The following is a 19,614-nucleotide window of genomic DNA, read 5'->3' as shown; positions in this document are numbered from 1 at the left end:
AATGTGCCCCAGCATTGCATCCTGGGAAGGTTACATCAGCAGTGGAAAATCTCATTTCTAATCTCATGAGATCTCAGGGAAAGACATCCTCCCCTGAGATGATGTACATGGTCACATGTCCTAGTTACATGAGTTCTAGTAAGTAAAGGGAGATCTAATAACCTGCCCTTACTAAAAATATGCCACTGTAAGAACAATCGGGAGGAAAATAAAAATAAGGTATACAAAGAATAAAAAGCTGGTAATTATCTACGGTGTAAGTATCTGTTTTGTAGATTGCCATTACTAAACATCTCTTTAACACTATATATTTGTTAAACAAGACATTTTGTAATGTCATTAAAACATAACCGTTTTAGTTAAACCTTCAAAATTATGATTTTCTAAAAAAAAAAACACATGTACATCTCTGCCCCCTCTTAATACTTGCCTGTTCACAAAATCTCATAAAATACAAGAAGGGGATTTTATCAAAACTGGAGCAGACAGAATCTGGAGCAGTTGCACAGTGCAACCAATCAGCTTCACTCTTTAGTTTGGTTCAGTTAAGATTTGAAAATGAAAGAGATAAGCTGATTGGTTGCCCTGGACAACTGCTCCAGATTTTGTTTGCTCCAGTTTTGATAAATTCCCTTCAAAGTGTTCTGTCAATTGGAGGAGGCAAGGAGGGATAGGGATATAAATGGAGCATATAACTGACCAAGTCGCACCCCATGTTTAAAAACTGAGGAAGCATGCTGCAAGGTAAGATATTTATACTTTGAGGCAGCCCTCCACACATACCACACAGCTTTTTAGCAATAATTTACACACCCAGTGCTGTGTTTGAATTATATTTTTTTTTCTGGAGCTTAGCTTTAATTATATTGAATGTATGTTACATTCAGATTAAAATCTGGGTGGGAAAATGCAGTTTGATACAAGATTCATGTTACCATGTGCGTGAATTATCATGATGTTCTTGATCAGATCAATTGAAGGACGGATAAGACACAATTTCGGCTCTTGCTTTTGACTGAGGCATACTCCATTTTCATTCACAACCATCCAATTCCGATCAAATAGTAGACCTTGTTCTACCACAGGCCACTGGGAAACCTGACAAAAGAAATCAGAATAAAAATATGCAATTATGTTTAAGAAAATGCATCAATAACTATCTTTGTGACATGGCCAATGGTAAAGTTGTAGGCCAAACACAGGCAAATACAAATAATGCCATTATATAAATTATACTGTAATCAAAATATGTAGATGTGCACTACTGTATTAAGATAAAAATAAAAAGTAAATGCAGCATCAAAATTTAAAAAAGTAAAGCAAAAGTAAAATCAAGTATGGATTTTTACATTTCTTTAATCATCATTGTGCGGAGTGTTAGCACTATATATCTTGACATTTTATGGTATGTTATGCAACTGTGCTGTAGTTTGCTAACATATCTGTAAGTAGACAATTGAACTGTAAAGCACATTTGTAAATGTAAACGAATATATATGTAAAAGTCTGTTACTCTTTCATTCTTTTTTTGGGCTTTGCTGATAACAGAGACACATAGAAAAATCTTCCTTTTATATAAATTAAGGTGAAATTAAGTCTACCCACTTTTAGAAATTTTGCAAACCATAGTTATGAGTTTTAGTAAATTTTACAATTATTCAAATTTAAGCTCTTGAGGCCTTTATTCCTCAAGACATGATGAAAGGCTCTGCATAATATCCTTGACGAAAATGTAGGATTATCTATAACTGGGAGATAAGGTGCATTTCACCAATCTCAGTTTATGCTGATTGAAAAAAATATTTCAAAGCCCTTAACCAATCCTTAAAATACATCATCAAATTAACATTTTTAACAGGATTACCTTCTTTGGAATGAGGCAGAATGTAAATGTATGACCACAGCAAAGTTCAGAGTTCAACTATCAGGCTAAAATAGCCAATATTTGTCAACCAAGCAAATACAAAGTGAACTAAGGAGCTCAAATGATTTAAATAATAGTTTAGGACTAATAAGGTCATTTGGAGTTCTGTGTCCAATACATGAGAGTGTATATCGGTCCACTGTATGCATACTCATAATTACCATAATCATTTTCTTTACACTTCACAAACTGTTGGTGCTATATAAATCATTAAAAATAATAATAATGACCTGAAAAATGTACGTTTGATTTGGAATTCCTCCTGAAAAAAAAGCAGCTCACTTCCTGGTATGTGAGCAGTATATCTGCTAGGCAAGATCTAAGGCACTACTGCCTCTGACTGCCTGTCTTAGGATATCTGGTGAGGTCACTAATGTACTGCTCACTGTTCTCCTTGCAGGAGGCTCTGAAATGAGCAAGCAAAGTCCTGGCCCAAGATGGCTATAGAGACAGAGTGCAGAACAAAGCATAGTATGTCAGTAATGGTGAAAGAAATCAGCTGCAGGAACACCACAGGAAATAATGATGGCTAGTCCTTTGCCCTCTGTCTGGCTTCTTTTTTTTTGGCACAGCTTCAAGGGTTCAGTTCCTTTTAAGACTCAAGACTCTCTTTACGATAACATTTTCTAGACAATATGAGTTCTGATCACAAAGAAGTATATTTAAGGTTGTTAATGAGGCAAGTACTTCTGCAAATCTACATTCTAGCTTTAGATTTGATAACAAACCTTTACCTGAAAGGTGAGATTTCACTACTACTGTAGTCTCCTGCATATGCTAGTTTGTTTTTCCAGGATAAATACATTTTGGAATAAGATACTGAACCTGTTCATCATCATATTTTTACATTCTAAAATGTGGTTTATTGATAATATCTTACTACATTTTTAATTTTGACATATAACTTAACACTTAACTTTTTTATAGTACTGGTTTTATACATACATAGTTTAAGCCTATACCATTCCTTGAATAATTTTTGGTTGCAGAATTTTGTTGACTCTTCATTATATAAAACTATGATCTTAATAAGGTTTCTGCTCATGTAATGGCACACACATATTTGCCATGTCTTTATTATTCTTTATCTTGAGTACAATTCCTAATTTAATTTTGTAATTCTCAGTGGAAGCATAGTAAGTATGTTTTAACCCTTTCGCTGCTAAGCCCTCCATAACGCTTTTAACTTTAGCTGACCACACCATTTTTGCAATTTTTCCCACTAAAACAGTGGGAAAAATTGCAAAAATGGTGTGGTCAGCTAAAGTTAAAATTGTTTTAACTTAACTTAAAATTTGATTGTCTACTGCTGCGTTGCTAGCATTTGTAAAAGACCCCCTCAAACCATATATTTTCTGAAAGCACAGGCCCAGTAGAATATAAAGAGGGTGCTACTAATTTTGCAGGTCCTGCGATAAGTGCACAAATGTTTGCAAATCAATATTAAAGCAACAAAATACAAAATTAAATGAATAAAAGCACACTAAAATCAGTATCAGTGCACAAAAAAATAATGTTATGATTAAATATAAAAGATAAAAGCTTATTGAGTTAATAAATAACAAATATTTGTAAATTTTAAAATGCGCTTTTTTGCAAAACAGTAAAAAATATGAAGGAATGCAAAATTGTAAATAAATGACTTATGTTAAAGTGTTGGTGTGTGTGTTGTGATAAAATGATACAGGCATACATTTAATCGCAACACAGCATATCACAAAGCATGGCAATGCATCACAACACTTTGCCATATGCTGCCACACAGTTAAATTAATGTTATTTTTAAAAGAAAAAAAATCAACCGCTGAGATGCGTTCTAACAACGCAACACAGCGTATGTGCATGGCGTACACCACAATATGGTGCACGTTTAATTGTGTGGGGGGAGGGGTGTTTGTGTTTAATTAGTTTATTTATTTTACTATTGCAGGGGCTTCTGGGAACTATCAGGGGTATAAACAGACCCCCAACATTTCCTTTATGAAATAGAAAAAGAAATTGAGGACAGAGATACTTCTGCAGCCTCAGCACTCAATTAATAAGAAGCCTTTCCCATTCATTCAGAAATGGGAGATAGTAAAATATTTACTATCATCCAGTTATAAATGGGTAGAAGCTTCTATAGTGAGTGCTACTACCCAGTGAGAAACTCATGAATGAACAGGAAGTGATGTAAAGCACTTCCTTTTTATTCATAGCTGGGGACACTCAATTGGGGACACTAAAGTGACCATGAGATTATAGCAGAACAGTAAAAGCCACCGACATAAGGCTTACTGACATGGCCAGCTGAAAGCAGTTGTGTTCCACAGTAAGCCTTACGTCGGTGACAGCGAAAGGGTTAAACATGATGTAATGATTAAAAAAATACACTTTATAAAAAAAATAATCACATGTACATATGTAAATCAGCATCAACCCATACAAGCAGGGGAGAGCAGCAGGGATCCGAGTAGAAATAGATCCCAGCTTGGAACGGCTCTAGGTGGGGGAGGAGAGGCTGCAGATGCCAGTGGTGGTGGTTCCGGGGGGGCGCCCAGATTTTTTGTTAATATCTCTGAAAGCCATTATTTTACAGGGCACAGTCAAGGGAAATGTTCTGGTATAAGTTCATGGTCGATTTATAGCAGAACAGTAAAAGCCACCGACGTAAGGCTTACTGACATGGCCAGCTGGATGCAGCAAAAGGGTTAACATGATGTAATGATAAAAAAAAACACTTTTACAATCATTTTTTTCACATTTACATATGTCAATCAGCACAAGTCTGGACCATGCTCTGATTTGGTGAAAGCCCTATTGTACCTTGTTGTAACCTAGCAAAGGGTTACAACACATTAATATTGATGAATATACTATACCTAATACAACTATGCTATGCTGAATACCCTAAAAATTCAGGTTACTGTTGTCGGGTAATTTAAGAGATGATTCCTAATTTATTCGTTAAGTTCACTATGAACAATAAAGTGTTTTCATATTCTTAAAAAGCAGAGTTTTTTTAAACAAGCCCTCATTGTCCTCTTTAGTTTTTAGTACTGTGAAGTAATGGATACTTAAAAATCCTCAAAGATCACAACTAAAACTTGACACAGCTTTTTATGTTATTGTATGTCTCATTACATCTGAACAGAGTGCTCTCGCTCATCACTGAAAAAAAACCCCAGAAACCTCTTTGGGGCATGAATGCATGTTTTAGGCTCCAATAGACTTCAAATGGGAATGTCTGAAAAATGTGTGTAATGCTAACTTTATGCCCAATTTTTCTCTTAATATCTCTTCCTCCTAGTCACTAGCTTTCCATTGGCTACAAACAAACAAAAATGCCTAAACCTGAAAAACACACAAAAAAGAGTGTACAAATGTGCACTTTTTTGTTTATTATGGTGTTTAATTTTTGTGCACACACTGCGGGCTATCCTACTCTGTGAAAAGTGCATTTTTATTGCTCTGCCCCCATTGTTATGATATTCCCCCACTTCCTGTCCCAAAAAACAGTATTATACATGGTTTACCTGCATGACCAGCTAGAACATTCCTAGCTGCCAATTTGTTGTTTCTTCCTTAAGTTGTTTTGTCTTAAACTTAAATGAACCAGTTAGGAATAAATTGTGCCCTCTAGAAAATGATGTACTAGAAGAAATATATTTCTAATCTGTTACTGTATCACAAGAGTCCAAGTTCTTTAGAAATGTTGGTTCTTTGATCTGCGTTCTCTAGAAATGTGTTAATGTGCCACTTCCATTACTGGATGTCTTAAAGCGTTATTCCTGATGATATTTCACAGACCTACAAAATCTGCAATGAAGTACAAAAATAAAGGACATATAATATGCTTCTACATATGTTAGAGATAGTATATTTAACTTAAATGTCAAAGTATTAGATTTTGGATCGGAGTACTGTAGTCAGTCAATCACTAAATCTAAACATTTGTAGAAGGTAAGAAGTAGAGGCGATAATGAGAACAGGTAAAATGGAGTCTTTTTAATTAAATACATTACTTGCAATTGAGGCTAAGAATAGAAGCATATTAGGTAGTACACTGTACATTCATGCATCTATATGGTAAGTGCATTTATTTGTTTGTCTAATGTTTGTGTTTTAAGCACTACTCCTAAAAACAGAAAATATTAGAATTTCACCAAATGTCTATTTTTCAGCAGCTAGGTTTATGAAATGACTTGCCTGTCTTTCTTTCGTGTGTTTGGTGACACAGATATTTTGCATTTGTATAATTAGGAATAATTCTCAGTGGGTTGTAGATCTGAAATCACTTGGGGGATGATGCTTTGCATCTCAGACTGTAGATGCTGCTGTCAGAATGTTCTTTTACTCATTTTCACAAAGCTGCCAAATCTTGTAGGTTATTACTAAACCTTTCTTAATGTATCATCGTTTTCCATAAAAAAGAATAGAAAATGAAGCCATCGTCTTCCAATTGTAACTCTCACAAGAGATATTCAATTCAAGAATATGACTGCTTGTTAAACTGACAGAAAAACAACATTGTGGAAGTAAACACACTTTTGACTACAGGGTTGTTAATTTGATTGCAAATCCTCTATCTATCTATCTATTTATCTATCTACTGTATATTGCCCCCGGGGCGTGTTACTTTCAGGGGTGATTTTCCACTTTAGACTTTTCACCTGGCTGAGAGTCCCAGGTACCTGATAAAGATTGGAACCTCACAGTGTGTGTGCGCGTGCGAGAGAGAGAGAAAGTAAGTGACTAGCAGTGTACCGAAGGTAAAAATGAACAAGCCATGCTAACCTTGATGTCTGTGTAGGTATACAGACAGTCCAACATGCTGTCCAGGAGGCTGAAACATCTGTGTTCTGTTTTATGTACCTTTTAGATAAGCTAATGTTTGTGAATGGACCGTTTAATTTATTTTATCATACGGGTCAATAAAATAACACTTATGGGTATTTAATATCACTAGTAATGGTACAATACCACTGCTTAGAGAGAGCAGGATAAATAATGCATGCTATGTGCCTTTGTGGATTGAGATCTAAGAGATAAGGCATGGTGTCAAGGAAATAAGGGCCAAACAAGAGAAAAAAAACGCTTTGGGGATTGAGCCCACCGCCAACTGGTAACTTCTTTTTCTGGCTAGCTAGTGATTGTTTCATTGTGGTTTGCTACTATCCCCATGCTACTTATCTTCTGCACCCTGAAAACAGATTTTTTATTTCTCTTTTTACTTTACTTACATTTACTTCTCTAGGAATATTAGTTCTGCTTCTGCTATATCAAAATCTTTTTGTGTTTTCTAAATATGTGCCTCACACAACATACATGTGAGTAACACAAATATGTCACACCTGATAATATGCAAGGAAAGGTGAGAAGCACGTGGATATTTGATTGTAAATGTCCTGTCGTTGTAATATGGGTTTCTTTAGTGCTGCTCAATTGTTTGACATTAGGAGCAAGAGACCCCAAAGGAGAAGTCAATTAGAACAAAAAATGGAGGGGCCACCAAATGAAGAAGAGTCCAAAGGAGTTTTCACTAATTATTCTTGAGCTCTAATGTTATGCCTATTGATCTATTATGATTTATATCTCTTTTTGAATTGTGACTGTGATTCAAACTACTTTCATAGGTATATATGTATTTTTCAATTTATATTTCTATCCCTGATGAAGAGGGTCAAGTTGCCATTTTGATGCTTTTATTCTTACAAACAAAGTGGTGGTAGTGTCTCCACTTTTTTCTTCTAATTGACGCCTGATAATATGGACGAGAGCAGATATGGCTTGTTTTTTTCACCTCTGCTCGGTTTCTTTTCCCTCATTTCATGATAGTAACATTGATTAGAGTGCCATAAAACCCCCAATGTTTTAAGCCTTGTGTTAAAAATCAAGACACTGCCCCCCCTCCCCCAGGTATTTTGGGTAACCATCAATTTAAATTGCTAGGTTTCATTGTTAGAGCAGCCAAACTGTAGCTACTTCTTAGAAGCTTTCCACAGCAGGCTTTAATGCTTGCAAGCAACTTTTTACTTGGATGATCGTTAATGAAAACATTTTAGCTATCATGTCTAATACTATGCCTACAGTTATGTGGAAAAGTAAGTATGCCTCATGAAAATGATTGCCTTTTTTAACATATTTAAACAGGCAAACACTGGATATTTACTCAGAGCTCTGAGGTAGGGGGGAATTAACCCCCGCCGCCCAAACACGTTAGCTTCCTGCAGCATTACCTGCATGTATCATGTGAGCAGATTGATGCATTGATACCCATTTATGTAGTAATGAACAATATTACACCAGGTGCTAGCACTGTCCTTGTGTTCTTGTTGCATGTAATCTCAAGGACGTTTCCCATCTGCCTTCAAGACCAAGGCCTCACTTGGTCATTCTCCACTAAAGATTTGACTGTGTGGTCTATGTTGGTGGAAAAAAGGCCAGGGGTCTATCTCTCTCGAAGAGCTAAAGTTTGTCTGACTAAGTTTCTTCATGTCGAGAGACCATGGATAGACTACCACCATCTCCCAGTAGACTTTGACAGAAGCTTGTGGCTAATTATATGAGTATGTTCAACTTGAGAATGAGGAGTGAGAAATGTGGCTGTGGATACCTCCAGGGCCCAGCACCTGCCCCTCCAAATTTTATGCTTACCCTACTTTCTTCTACTACATAATTTCCCTCAGCCTATTGTTAACATTAATGTATAAACCATCACACTGGAGATATAAGGTATATCTAAACCCAAAAACAAAAATGTAATATATTGCAGCTTACCAGTCCTTAAATGTGGTAGATGCATTAGTTTTCCTTTTTAGGCTTTTTCTTCCTTTATATTCACCTGTTGATCTGGCCGGTAACTTACTTCCTGTCTTAGGGTGGCTCCACTCTATGGAGGAGCAATGGAGCCACCCTGGACAGTAGAATTGTCACCTTTTGGAGAGGGTAGTGTTAGATGAACTAGCAAATTTAGATAGACATGTCTAACAATTTTTTTAAGCAATTACAGCAGCATGTTTTCTTTTGGTATAAAGGTTTTACATAAATGAATAAAAACTAACCATTTTAAGCACCGCTGCCACTATGAAATGGTTTGTCTCAACCTTTGATGGACAGCGTGGCCTGTTAATGGAAGTTGAAAAATAACAGACTTACTGGACGGATCACCAAGTGAAAACAAATGCAGCCACTACATCTAAGGATTAGTAAACTTCGGCAAAAGTCGCCGGGAGTCTGTTTAAACAGCCCCGATGCTGGCGACGTACACTGTACGTCGTCAGTCACGAAGGGGTTAAATGTTTGCTTTTGGGTTTAGATACACTTTAACTCACTTGCCAAGACCTAAAAATCTTCCAGTGTAATGCATATGTATATCCTAGATAATGCATCTGAGATGCTATATCTATAATCAAAATAATTGAATCCACACTATAAACAAAGCTCAGTACTTGAAATGTTGATGACTTTGATAACACATAAGGATATCTTGTTGTCTTGGTGACCACTTCTATCTTGGAGTTCTCAAAGTAAATGTTTTGAAACAGAAAAGTACACAAACAATGTACCAGTATAAAGAAGCTTTCTATAGACCCAGGCCTCCCAAATCTCAGAAGAATGTGCGCCTTACATTTCTGGGATTCATGAAATTTGTGATCCTTATCTCGCAGCAGTATATATTCAAAGCAGCACTATACAGCCACCTATTCAACTATAAACAACCCCCTCTAGCAGTATATCCTTCCAGCCATGTATATATTGCCACTTTCCATCAGTAGCCCCCCCTCCCGCCATTCGCTTACACTGTGTTCCCATCTACAGTAGGTTTATATAACCCCCAAAAGACAACATAGCATGTCACCAGTATAAATTCTGTAGCTGTTATTATATCACCCAACCAGCCATCTTTCTACCATCTATGTACATAGAAGGATTCCATCAAGTGATTACAAGCATGACATTTGACTACAATGGGCCCTGAGCATAGATAAGAAGTAAATATACCTCCCCAATACCAAAGCCATGATCACAGCTGTGCTGCCAGAATCCAAGTAACTGGCATTGCTAAGGAAAAGAGAAAAGAACATTATTTTGAGGGTGTCACTCTATAATTTTGAATTATTCGTACGAATTTCGATTCGTAACGAAACGAATCGCATATGTCTAATGGTAACTGAAGGGTGCTCTGGGTCTTCTAGGACCCTATCAACAGTTCACAGTTGTACCATGTTACTAGCAGCATATAGTTTAAGTGTCAGGATACTGGATCAGCCTTACTATAACATATGGAGTTGATAAGATGCTAGCCAGGTCAACCAGTGTTGTCAGAAAAGTCCAAAAAACATCCAAACTCCAATTGCAATTACCCAACTGTCTATACAGGACAGCAAATGAGACTGAGAACACAATCACCACAGACTTTGAAAGGTGGTCCCTCAGAACAGTCCATTAGTAGTTGTGTTTCCTTCACTAAACGGAAACTTTGTGCAGGAAATCTGGTAGGGGGAAGCCACGCTCCCTTTGTGCTGTCAGCCTTCATCTTCTAACTTGGCTGCTTTACTCTATTTTGACCCGGTGAGTGGCTCCTTCTTTTTTTTCAGCCCCCTGGACCACCCTGATGTGTGAGGGTACAGTACAGGCCCCCTACCTTAGCTCAATAATCCCAGAGATCCAGGACCTGGATTCCCCACTTCTCCTAGGCTCAACCTTCTTGGGAGAAACAGGGTCCCCAGAGCTGGTTTTCAAACTTATTGGCAGCACAAGGCATCACTTCCTATAGGAGTGGAGCCAAGGGACAGGTGTCAAGATTTGAGTTTCAGCCTGTAAAACACAGTGGGAGGGGGCAGACTTCCAGATGGCCACTCATGCTTCCAGTTTACATCGCAGGGAAGGTGGATGTTTAAACCCTAGACTTTTAAAGAGCCCTTGCACACCACGGACATTTTATGTTACACTTCCAAATCAGAGCTCTTCCTTTCAGACTTTCCTCCACTCCCCAGATCTTCACCAAAGTGATGGTGGAAGCACTAGCACCTCCAAGACCTCAGAGATGTAATTCCATACATGGACAATGTTCTTTTTTATGCCTCATCTGAAGATCAATTAAAGAAAGGTTTTGTGACATCCTTAACCTATCTTTAGAAATTAGGTTTGATTGTAAACTGGGAGAAATCAAATCTGATCCCATCCCAGAAGAACATTTTCCTGGGGTATTTGGTAGATTCAATACTAAAGAAGATCTATATACACTGAAAATTTATTGTGGGCCTGATGACATGCTTTATTTAGGTGGTCTAGTGAGCAAAGTCCCACCTGAGGATCCTCCAATCCTGTAAAATCCAACATCCTTGGACAACAGAATTGTTCTTCCACTGGGGCAAGAAGGTATCTCTGGTGTTCGAGGGAAATATTGAATCCCTTGACCTTCTGTGGTCATTTGCAAGAGACTCAAAATATATGTGAGTGCCTGAGGTTGGGGCACACATCTGGAAGAGAAAGTAGCGGGGCACACATCTGGAAGAGAAATAGCTTCTGGTCCAAGGCAGAGTCCAAAAAGTCCTTCAATTAGCAAGAATTACAGGCTGTCTGGGAATCGCTTCAGCCCCTCTATCAGGACCTTATTCTGGCTTGGGTAGAGCAATATGTTCTGGGCCTGTCTATTGTGCACATTCCTGGCATGGAGAATTGGCAGGTGGACTTCCTCAGTCATCAATGAACAGGCAATCCACCCTGAAGTGTTCCAACAGATCTGTCACATGTGGGGAACATAAGACATGGACCTTGTGGGATCCAGATTTAAAAAGAAACTGGACAAGTTTGTCGCTAGGACCAGCATAAGGTGCTTCAAGCCACATTCTGAAACTTCTGTGTTCCTTTCTTGCCCATTAGTTTTTTTGTAGTCTTGTTAGCATTGTTTGCAATGTTGCACATCCCTCATTTGGACTGTTTTGATACATCCCAGGGGCTAAGACTTACAGAGCATGTGTCCTTTATTGTATGATTAAGAAAATACATCCCCCAAATCCAAAAAACGTTGGGACGCTGTGTAAAATCTACATAAATACAGAATGCAATGATTTGCAAATCTCATAAACCCATATTTTATTCAGAATATAGAAAACACATCAAATGTTTAAACTGAAAAAAAATTACCATTTTAAGAAAAAAAATAAGGTAATTTTGAAATGAATGGCAGCGACACATGTCAAAGTTGGGACAGGGCCATGTTTACCACGGTGTAGCATCCCCTCTTCTTTTAACAACACTCTGTAAATGTCTGGGATCTGAGGAGAACAGTTACTGAAGTTTTGGTAGAGGAATGTTGTCCCATTCTTGTCTGACGTAAGGTTTTAACTGCTCAACAGTTCTGGGTCTTCTTTGTCATCTTTTCATTTCAAGATGTGTCAAATATTTTCAATTGGTCTGGACTGCAGGCGGGCCAGTTAAGCACCAGACTCTTCTACTACGAAACCATGCTGTTGTCATAGAAGCAGTATGTGCTTTAGCCTTGTCCTGCTGAATAATGCAAGGCCATCCCTGATCCCTGACCTCGTCTGGATGCAAGCATATGCCACTCTAAAACCTGGATATATTTTTCAGCATTGATGATTCCTTTCCAGATGTTCAAGCTGCCCATTAAATATGCACTAATGCACCCCCATATCATCAGACATGCAGGCTTTTTGATCTGAGCACTGGTAAGAAGCCAGAAGGTCCTTCTCCTCTGTAGTTCAGAGGATGCGGCTCCCATGGTTGCCAAAAAGAGTGTAACATTTTCGATTCATCTGCTTACAGAACAGTTTTACACTTTGTGACAGACCATTATAAATGAGCTTTGGCCCAGAGAAGATAGCAACGTTTCTGGATCATGTTCAGATATGGCTTCTTCTTTGGATGATAGAGCTTGAACTTGTATATATAGATGGCATGGCGAACTGTGTTCACAGACAGTGATTTTTTTGGAAGTATTCCTGAGCCCATGCAGTGATGTACATCACAGAATCATGCATATTTTTAATGCAGTGCCATCTGAGGTCCCGAAGATCACGGGCATCCGATATTGCATTTCGACCTTGTCCCTTGCGAACAGAAATTTCTCCAGATTCTGAGAATCTTTTGATGATATTATATGCTGTAGATGACCATATAGTTAAAGCCTTCGCAATTTACATTGAGGAACATAATTCTGAAATAGTTAAATTTTTAGACACATATTTTCACAGATTGGTGAACCCCTGCCCATCTTTACTTCTGAGACACTCTGACTTTCTAAGATGCTCTTTTTATACCCAATCATGTTACTGGCCTATTGCCAATTAACCTAATTAGTAGGGATGCACAGATACCAAGGTCTCATACTTAGTACATATACAAGTACTGATACTTTTTCAGCACCAAGACTAGACTAGAGAAAAACTCAAACGTTAGTAGTATCTGTGCATCACTACTAATTAGTTGCAAATTGTTCTTCCAGCTCTTCCTTGTTAGTACCACTTATCTTGCCAGCTTTTTGTTGCCGTGTCCAAACTTTGAGACGTGGTGCTGCCATCAATTTCCAAACTACCTTTTTTTTTTCTTAAAATGGTACATTTTCTCAGTTTGAATTTTTTATATGTTTTCTATTGTGAATAAAATACGGGTTTATGAGATTTGCAATCAGTGCATTCTGTTTTTATGTAGATTTTACACAGTGTCACAACTTTTTGGGAATTGAGGTTGTAGGATTTTTACTTATATAGTAAAGGAAAAATCTGGCCACACTCTGTTCCATGATGAATCAGTTTATTGAAAGTTTGTCAGTGACACCAAATCCTGCCCGAGGTCCGCCCCCTCTGACATGTTTCACCTAATCCTGGATTTTGTCCTAGAGGTGAGGGTGAAAACCATGACAAAAAGATTGTTACTTCAAAGTAGTGGTATTCCTTACTGAGGCATGTTTGCATTGAAAATGGTGAGATTCATATACATGCAGGGTATCTGTGCACATGCGGCGAGTCACACATTTGTATGTGAAACTACCATTAAGTTCCTGTATATGGCGTTTTAACACCTGCATTCTTTTTCATACTTAAATGTATTAAACAGAGATTGATGTGGGACAATATTATTTTCCATAAATGGACATGATTTCCACGAATGGGTATGATTGCGCATACAGTCATGGCCAAAAATATTGGCACCCCTGCATTTCTGTCAGATAATGCACCACTTCACTCAGAAAATTGTTGCAATTACAAACGTTTAGGAAATCTTATGTTTATTTCCTATGTTTGTATTGTTATGACACAAAAAAATGGAGAAAAAAAAGCCAACCCTGAAACATTCCACGCAAAACTCCAAAAATTGAGGGGACAAAATTATTGGCACCTTCTTCAAATTGCAAGAAATAAATTGCATTCTGAATATGGCACTGTAGCTAATCTCCCTGGACGTGGACGAAAGAGAATTGTTGATCAAAGATTGCAACTAAGGTTTGTTGGAATAGTGGATAAAGACCCTCGATCAACTTCCAGAAAAATTCAAGCTGAACTTCAGGCACATGGTACAACTGTGTCAGCACGCACTATATGTATCCATCTAAATGAAAAGGGACGTTATGGTAGAAGACGCAGGAGGACTCCACTGCTGACACAGAAACATAAAAAAGCCAGATTGGAGTTGGCCAAAACTTACCGGAGGAAGCCAAAATCCTTTTGGGAGAATGTGCTGTCGACAGTCGAAACTAAAGGACAGCTTTTTGGTGAAGCCCATCATTCTACTGTTTTCAGAAAAAGAGAAATGAGGCCTTTAAAGAAAACAAAATACAGTGCCTACAGTCAAACATGGTGGAGGTTTATTGATGTTTTGGGGTGGATTTGCTGCTTCAGATGTTTTGACTGTGTGCATGGCATTATGAAATCTGAAGACTTCTAAAGAATTTGGGGTGCAATGTAGGGCCCAGTGTCACGAAGTTGGGTCTCCATCAGAGGTCATGGGTAGAGGTCAGAGGACAATGGCCCAAAGCACACGTCAAAAAGCACCCAGGAATGGTTTCAGACAAAGCGGTGGAGAGTACTGGACTGGCCAGCAATGAGTCCAGGTCTAAATCCCATAGAGCACCTGTGGAGAGATCTCAAAACAGCAGTTGAGAAAAGGAACCCTTACAATCTGAGAGACCTGGAGCAGTTTACAGGAATTATGGACCACTCTTCTTTCGAAGAGAGGTGTAAGAAACTAATTGATGGTTACAGGAAGCAATTGATTTCAGTTATTTTTTCCAAGGGCTGTGCTACCAAATATTAATTGAGTGTGCCAATAATTTTGTCCAGGCCATTTTTGGAGTTTTGCGTGGAATGCGTCAGATTTAGCTTTTTTTTTCTCCACTCTTTTGTGTCATACCAATAAAAACCAAAGAAATAAACATGAGAATCCCTAATCATTTGTAATCGCAACACTTTTCTGCACGAAGTGGTCGATTATCTGCCAGACATGATCACCCAGGACTCTCAGCCAAAGATGCTTAGAGGTGTAAGGAAGCAAGGGTTTGTCTGGGTTCTGCTTCGGATACTGGAACTGGGAGATTTCAAAGTGATTCAGGAGGGAAGACAGCTCCAGTCCTGGGTCCAGGTGTTAGCAGTGACGAGCACCCAATGATTGCAGAGGTTTTTAGATTGTTATCTTAGTTGTACAATTTGTCTTGACATTTTCTTAGATCTCTGTGTATGGCTTGGATAAAAAGAAGGGACAACTGATATATTTAATGCCTATCCTAAGAAATCAACTTTAGAGCAAATAAATAAGTATAGTAGACCACTTTGCTGCCCTTTTTCGCAAATAGTATTGACACAAAAGATTTGGTAATGTTTTGATGCCCAACTACCATATCAGAACATCTGATTTTAATTCTTATAATGTAAAAATCAGTAATAATGCCACTAGGTATGTTCTTATTCACTCTGCAACAATGCTTGGTGTAGGGTGACAAAGCATAAGGTGGGTTTTGAAATTAACCTCCTGCCATCCGCCCGTTAAGAAAAAACGGACGGACGGCAGACTCGCACTGGCGGGTTGCCGTCTCCAGATGGCATTTTTTGCCTGCTCGTGCGAGCCCCCTAGCGCGCGCACTTGGGCAGGAAAGACCTGCTCGTTTTTACAGCTCGTTCATATACAACCAATCAGCGGCTCTATAGCTGCCGATTGGTTGTATGTCGTGATTTTGTTGCCCGGCCCCCTCTCAAGTGCCGCCGCCCCCCCTCGAGTGCCGCCCCCCCCTCCTGACCCCTCACCTTCAATCCCGGGATCTGCTAGCCCATCTGCGGCCTGGGACCGGCTCAGGAGGGCGTCAGGAGGTAGATCAGCATCTTCTTCCTTGCTGATCTCCGTCCGTGCTGTGAATGCAGAAGTGATGTGTATTATATCACTTCCGCATTCACCTGTCAGTCATCTGGCTGCTATAGCCAGAGAGAAGAAGCTTCTTTTGGGGTCCCCAGGTGACATTGTATCCCCCTATGTAATAGCAATAACAATAAGTGTAAAAAAATAAAAAAATGGAGCGCATGTGCGCGGCTGTCATGTCAGACGTCTTCTGAGGCAGCTCCGCTGCCCACCCGGACAAATCACGTATGACCCGGAATCATCGCGCTTTCCACTACCCTGCTATATCTACCTAGGTACCGGAATACACCCTGACAGAGGATATGCCTTCCTCGGGATCCAAACTCACCTCTACGATCAAAAGTAAGCCCGCCTCAGAAAAGACCAAGGCCTCAGCCAAAATGGCGACCGCGGCACACTCTCCCGCGCACACAGCTGCCTCAGACTTCAGCAGTGATATTGTAACGATCCAACGGGTTATGACGGTGGATCTCAGCTGCGGAGATTAATTATATACCAGGGTTAGATTAGACTCAGCCCGAGGGTTCACGGTTGCACTCTGTATGGTTGGAGTGATGGTGGAACCCTCTATAACATCATATGCCAATCTTTGTATAAGTGCAGGTAATCAGAACTCTGAAGTATATATATACAGAAGGCTATGGTTCGGGTCTATCCAGTTAGGTTAGTAATTATGTTACACAACTATATGAACTAGATTCCCTTTTATGCAATGGTAATGATCTGAATACGAGCTGATTTGTTGCAGTACCTCTAACTCTCCACATACAGTTACTCAACCTAGAATGGCAGTAGTGTGCACAATCACCTTGAAGTGCTGTATTACACAGGAAGACAGTTTGAATCAGTCAGGTTTTACTTGCGATTAGGAGGGGTGACTTCCACTGGATATAACCAGATCAGAGGCGCAACAAGAGTCCAGGAATGAAGGAGTAGATCCCGCAGGACCGTTTGTCCAGAATATGAAAGGTACTTCCGACTTGTTCCACGAGGTTGTCTATTAGGAGGAAGGTCCTTGTAGTGGTGGTTCGCTGGCGAGTTGCAATGGCTCGGCGTTAGCAATACTAGAACGCCGAGGTAGTGCAACTCGTTTCCTTATAAGGGGATCGGACTGTTGAGGTGGGCGGAGACACGAGCGGCGGCCGCGTCTCCTAGTGACGTCATGCCGCTGTATCGAGAGGCCGGCCCGCGGCCCGAAATGTCTGATACGAGAGGTACGAGAGGTACCCTTACAGATATGGATGAGGGAGACAAGGGAGATTGATAGATCCCGCAATAGATCACAGTCAGCCCTCCTACAAAGATTCGAAACCATGCTACAGAAGGCCTTACACTCGACCTCTAAGCAAATCACAGAAAGACCTGCTCGTTTTAACAGCTCGTTCATATACAACCAATCAGCGGCTCTATAGCCGCCGATTGGTTGTATGTCGTGATTTTGTTGCCCGGCCCCCTCTCAAGTGCCGCCGCCCCCCCTCGAGTGCCGCCCCCCCCTCCTGACCCCTCACCTTCAATCCCGGGATCTGCTAGCCCATCTGCGGCCTGGGACCGGCTCAGGAGGGCGTCAGGAGGTAGATCAGCATCTTCCTTGCTGATCTCCGTCTGTGCTGTGAATGCAGAAGTGATGTGTATTATATCACTTCCGCATTCACCTGTCAGGCATCTGGCTGCTATAGCCAGAGAGAAGAAGCTGATGAAGCAGATCTCTGCTTCATCAGCTTCTTTTGGGGTCCCCAGGTGACATTGTATCCCCCTATGTAATAGCAATAACAATAAGTGTAAAAAAATTAAAAAATGGAGCGCATGTGCACGGCTGTCATGTCAGATGTCTTCTGAGACAGCTGCGCTGCCCGCCCGGACAAATCACGTATGACCCGGAAGCATCGCGCTTTCCACTACCCTGGTATTGCTGGGAATTGTAGTTCTCTAAATGTATGAAGCGTGGGAGACGGGAGTCCGCGCTTGTCGGTGGATCCAGGATCAGGTGAGCATTAAAAAAAAAAAATTTAGGGCTGCGGAAATTAACGATTAATCCCTCGATTAAAATTATTTTGGTCGATCAAAGTTCTTTGGCTCCGTACTCACCTCTCCGCCGGCTTCCGGGTCTTCCGTCGGAGATCCGGTGACGTCACGGACATCGACGTCACCGGACTCCTCCCCCCTTCCACAAGTGGCTCTGTCGGCTAACAAAGGGAAGGGGGGAGGAGTCCGGTGATGTCCGTGATGTCACTGGACTCCTCCCCCTTCCCTTCGTTACCTGATGGAGCTGCTTGGGCCGGTGAGTACACATCCTAACTCTCCCGGCCGCCTGGGAGAGACACACTTTTTAACGGAAAGGTTTAATCTGCTCAATCGAGCAGATTAAACCTTTCCCTGGGATCGTTTTGTATTTTCTTTTCTGACATCGGGAGTCGCGGCCTGACCGTAAGTCAGAAAAGAAAAAAAAAAGGCATACATAGGGGGGCCAAGTTGCTGCCCCATGGGCCTCTGGGTTGTACTTGCCCCTGGGCTAAAAGTTGCCAGTCAGCCCCTGCTCAGACTCCAGCAGTGATATGGATGAGGGAGACGCTGGGACAAGGGAGATTGATAGATCCCACAATAGATCACAGTCAGCCCTCCTACAAAGATTCGAAACCATGCTACAGAAGGCCTTACACTCGACCTCTAAGCAAATCACAGACAGGCTTCTAAAAGAGATCAGGGAGATAGGCCACCATACTGCTGCTCTGGAGGACCGCTGTGACGACCTCAAAACGGACCTCTCTGGCATCTCAGGAGATGTGAGTTCGCTGAAGGAAGAGAATACACAGTTACTCTCTAAGTTAGAAGACCTGGAAAATAGATCCCGCAGATCAAATCTTCGGATTAGAGGCCTTCCTGAGCATATCACAGATTTGTATGTAACCACGACGGCTCTATTTCAGGAGTTGGCCCCTGCACTCCCACTAGATCGACTAGAGATTGAGAGGGTCCATAGGACCTTGACAAGAAAACGTCCGGATGGCCCTCCGAGAGATGTGCTGGTGAAATTACACTTCTATCGCACGAAGGACTCTTTCAGCAGCTGCTAGGGCCAAGTCTGCACAAGCTCCACTGTCCTTCCATGGCCACGAATATCAGCTGTTTGCAGACCTAGCTCCCTCGACCATTTCAAAAAGGAGAGCTCTGCGGCCTTACCTAGAAGTACTTACCAAGAACCACATCCAATACAAATGGGGATTTCCATTTCGTCTGCTATTCTCCCATAGAGGTAGGCATCACACATGTGTGACCCTAGAGGAAACCCAAGCTAAACTAGCATCCCTGGGCCTCTCGGATTCGCCCCAGTCTACATCTAA

General features: G+C 40.4%; 1 protein-coding gene across 1 annotated transcript in view; it reads right to left on the bottom strand.

Annotated features, from left to right (window-relative positions):
* The window catches only part of MOCOS (molybdenum cofactor sulfurase), a 314,243-nt gene that overhangs the window by 34,557 nt on the left and 260,072 nt on the right, over positions 1-19,614 (bottom strand). Inside the window, exon 9 of the mRNA XM_018560663.1 lies at positions 936-1,098. Within this exon, the coding sequence (XP_018416165.1) occupies positions 936-1,098 (163 nt within the window). The remainder of the gene's footprint in view (positions 1-935; positions 1,099-19,614) is intronic.

Source organism: Nanorana parkeri, unplaced genomic scaffold (genome assembly GCF_000935625.1).
Source record: "Nanorana parkeri isolate BGI_ZX_2015 unplaced genomic scaffold, ASM93562v1 scaffold471, whole genome shotgun sequence".
NCBI classification, from domain to species: Eukaryota; Metazoa; Chordata; class Amphibia; order Anura; family Dicroglossidae; genus Nanorana; species Nanorana parkeri.
This window is presented reverse-complemented; position numbering and strand designations above follow the sequence as displayed.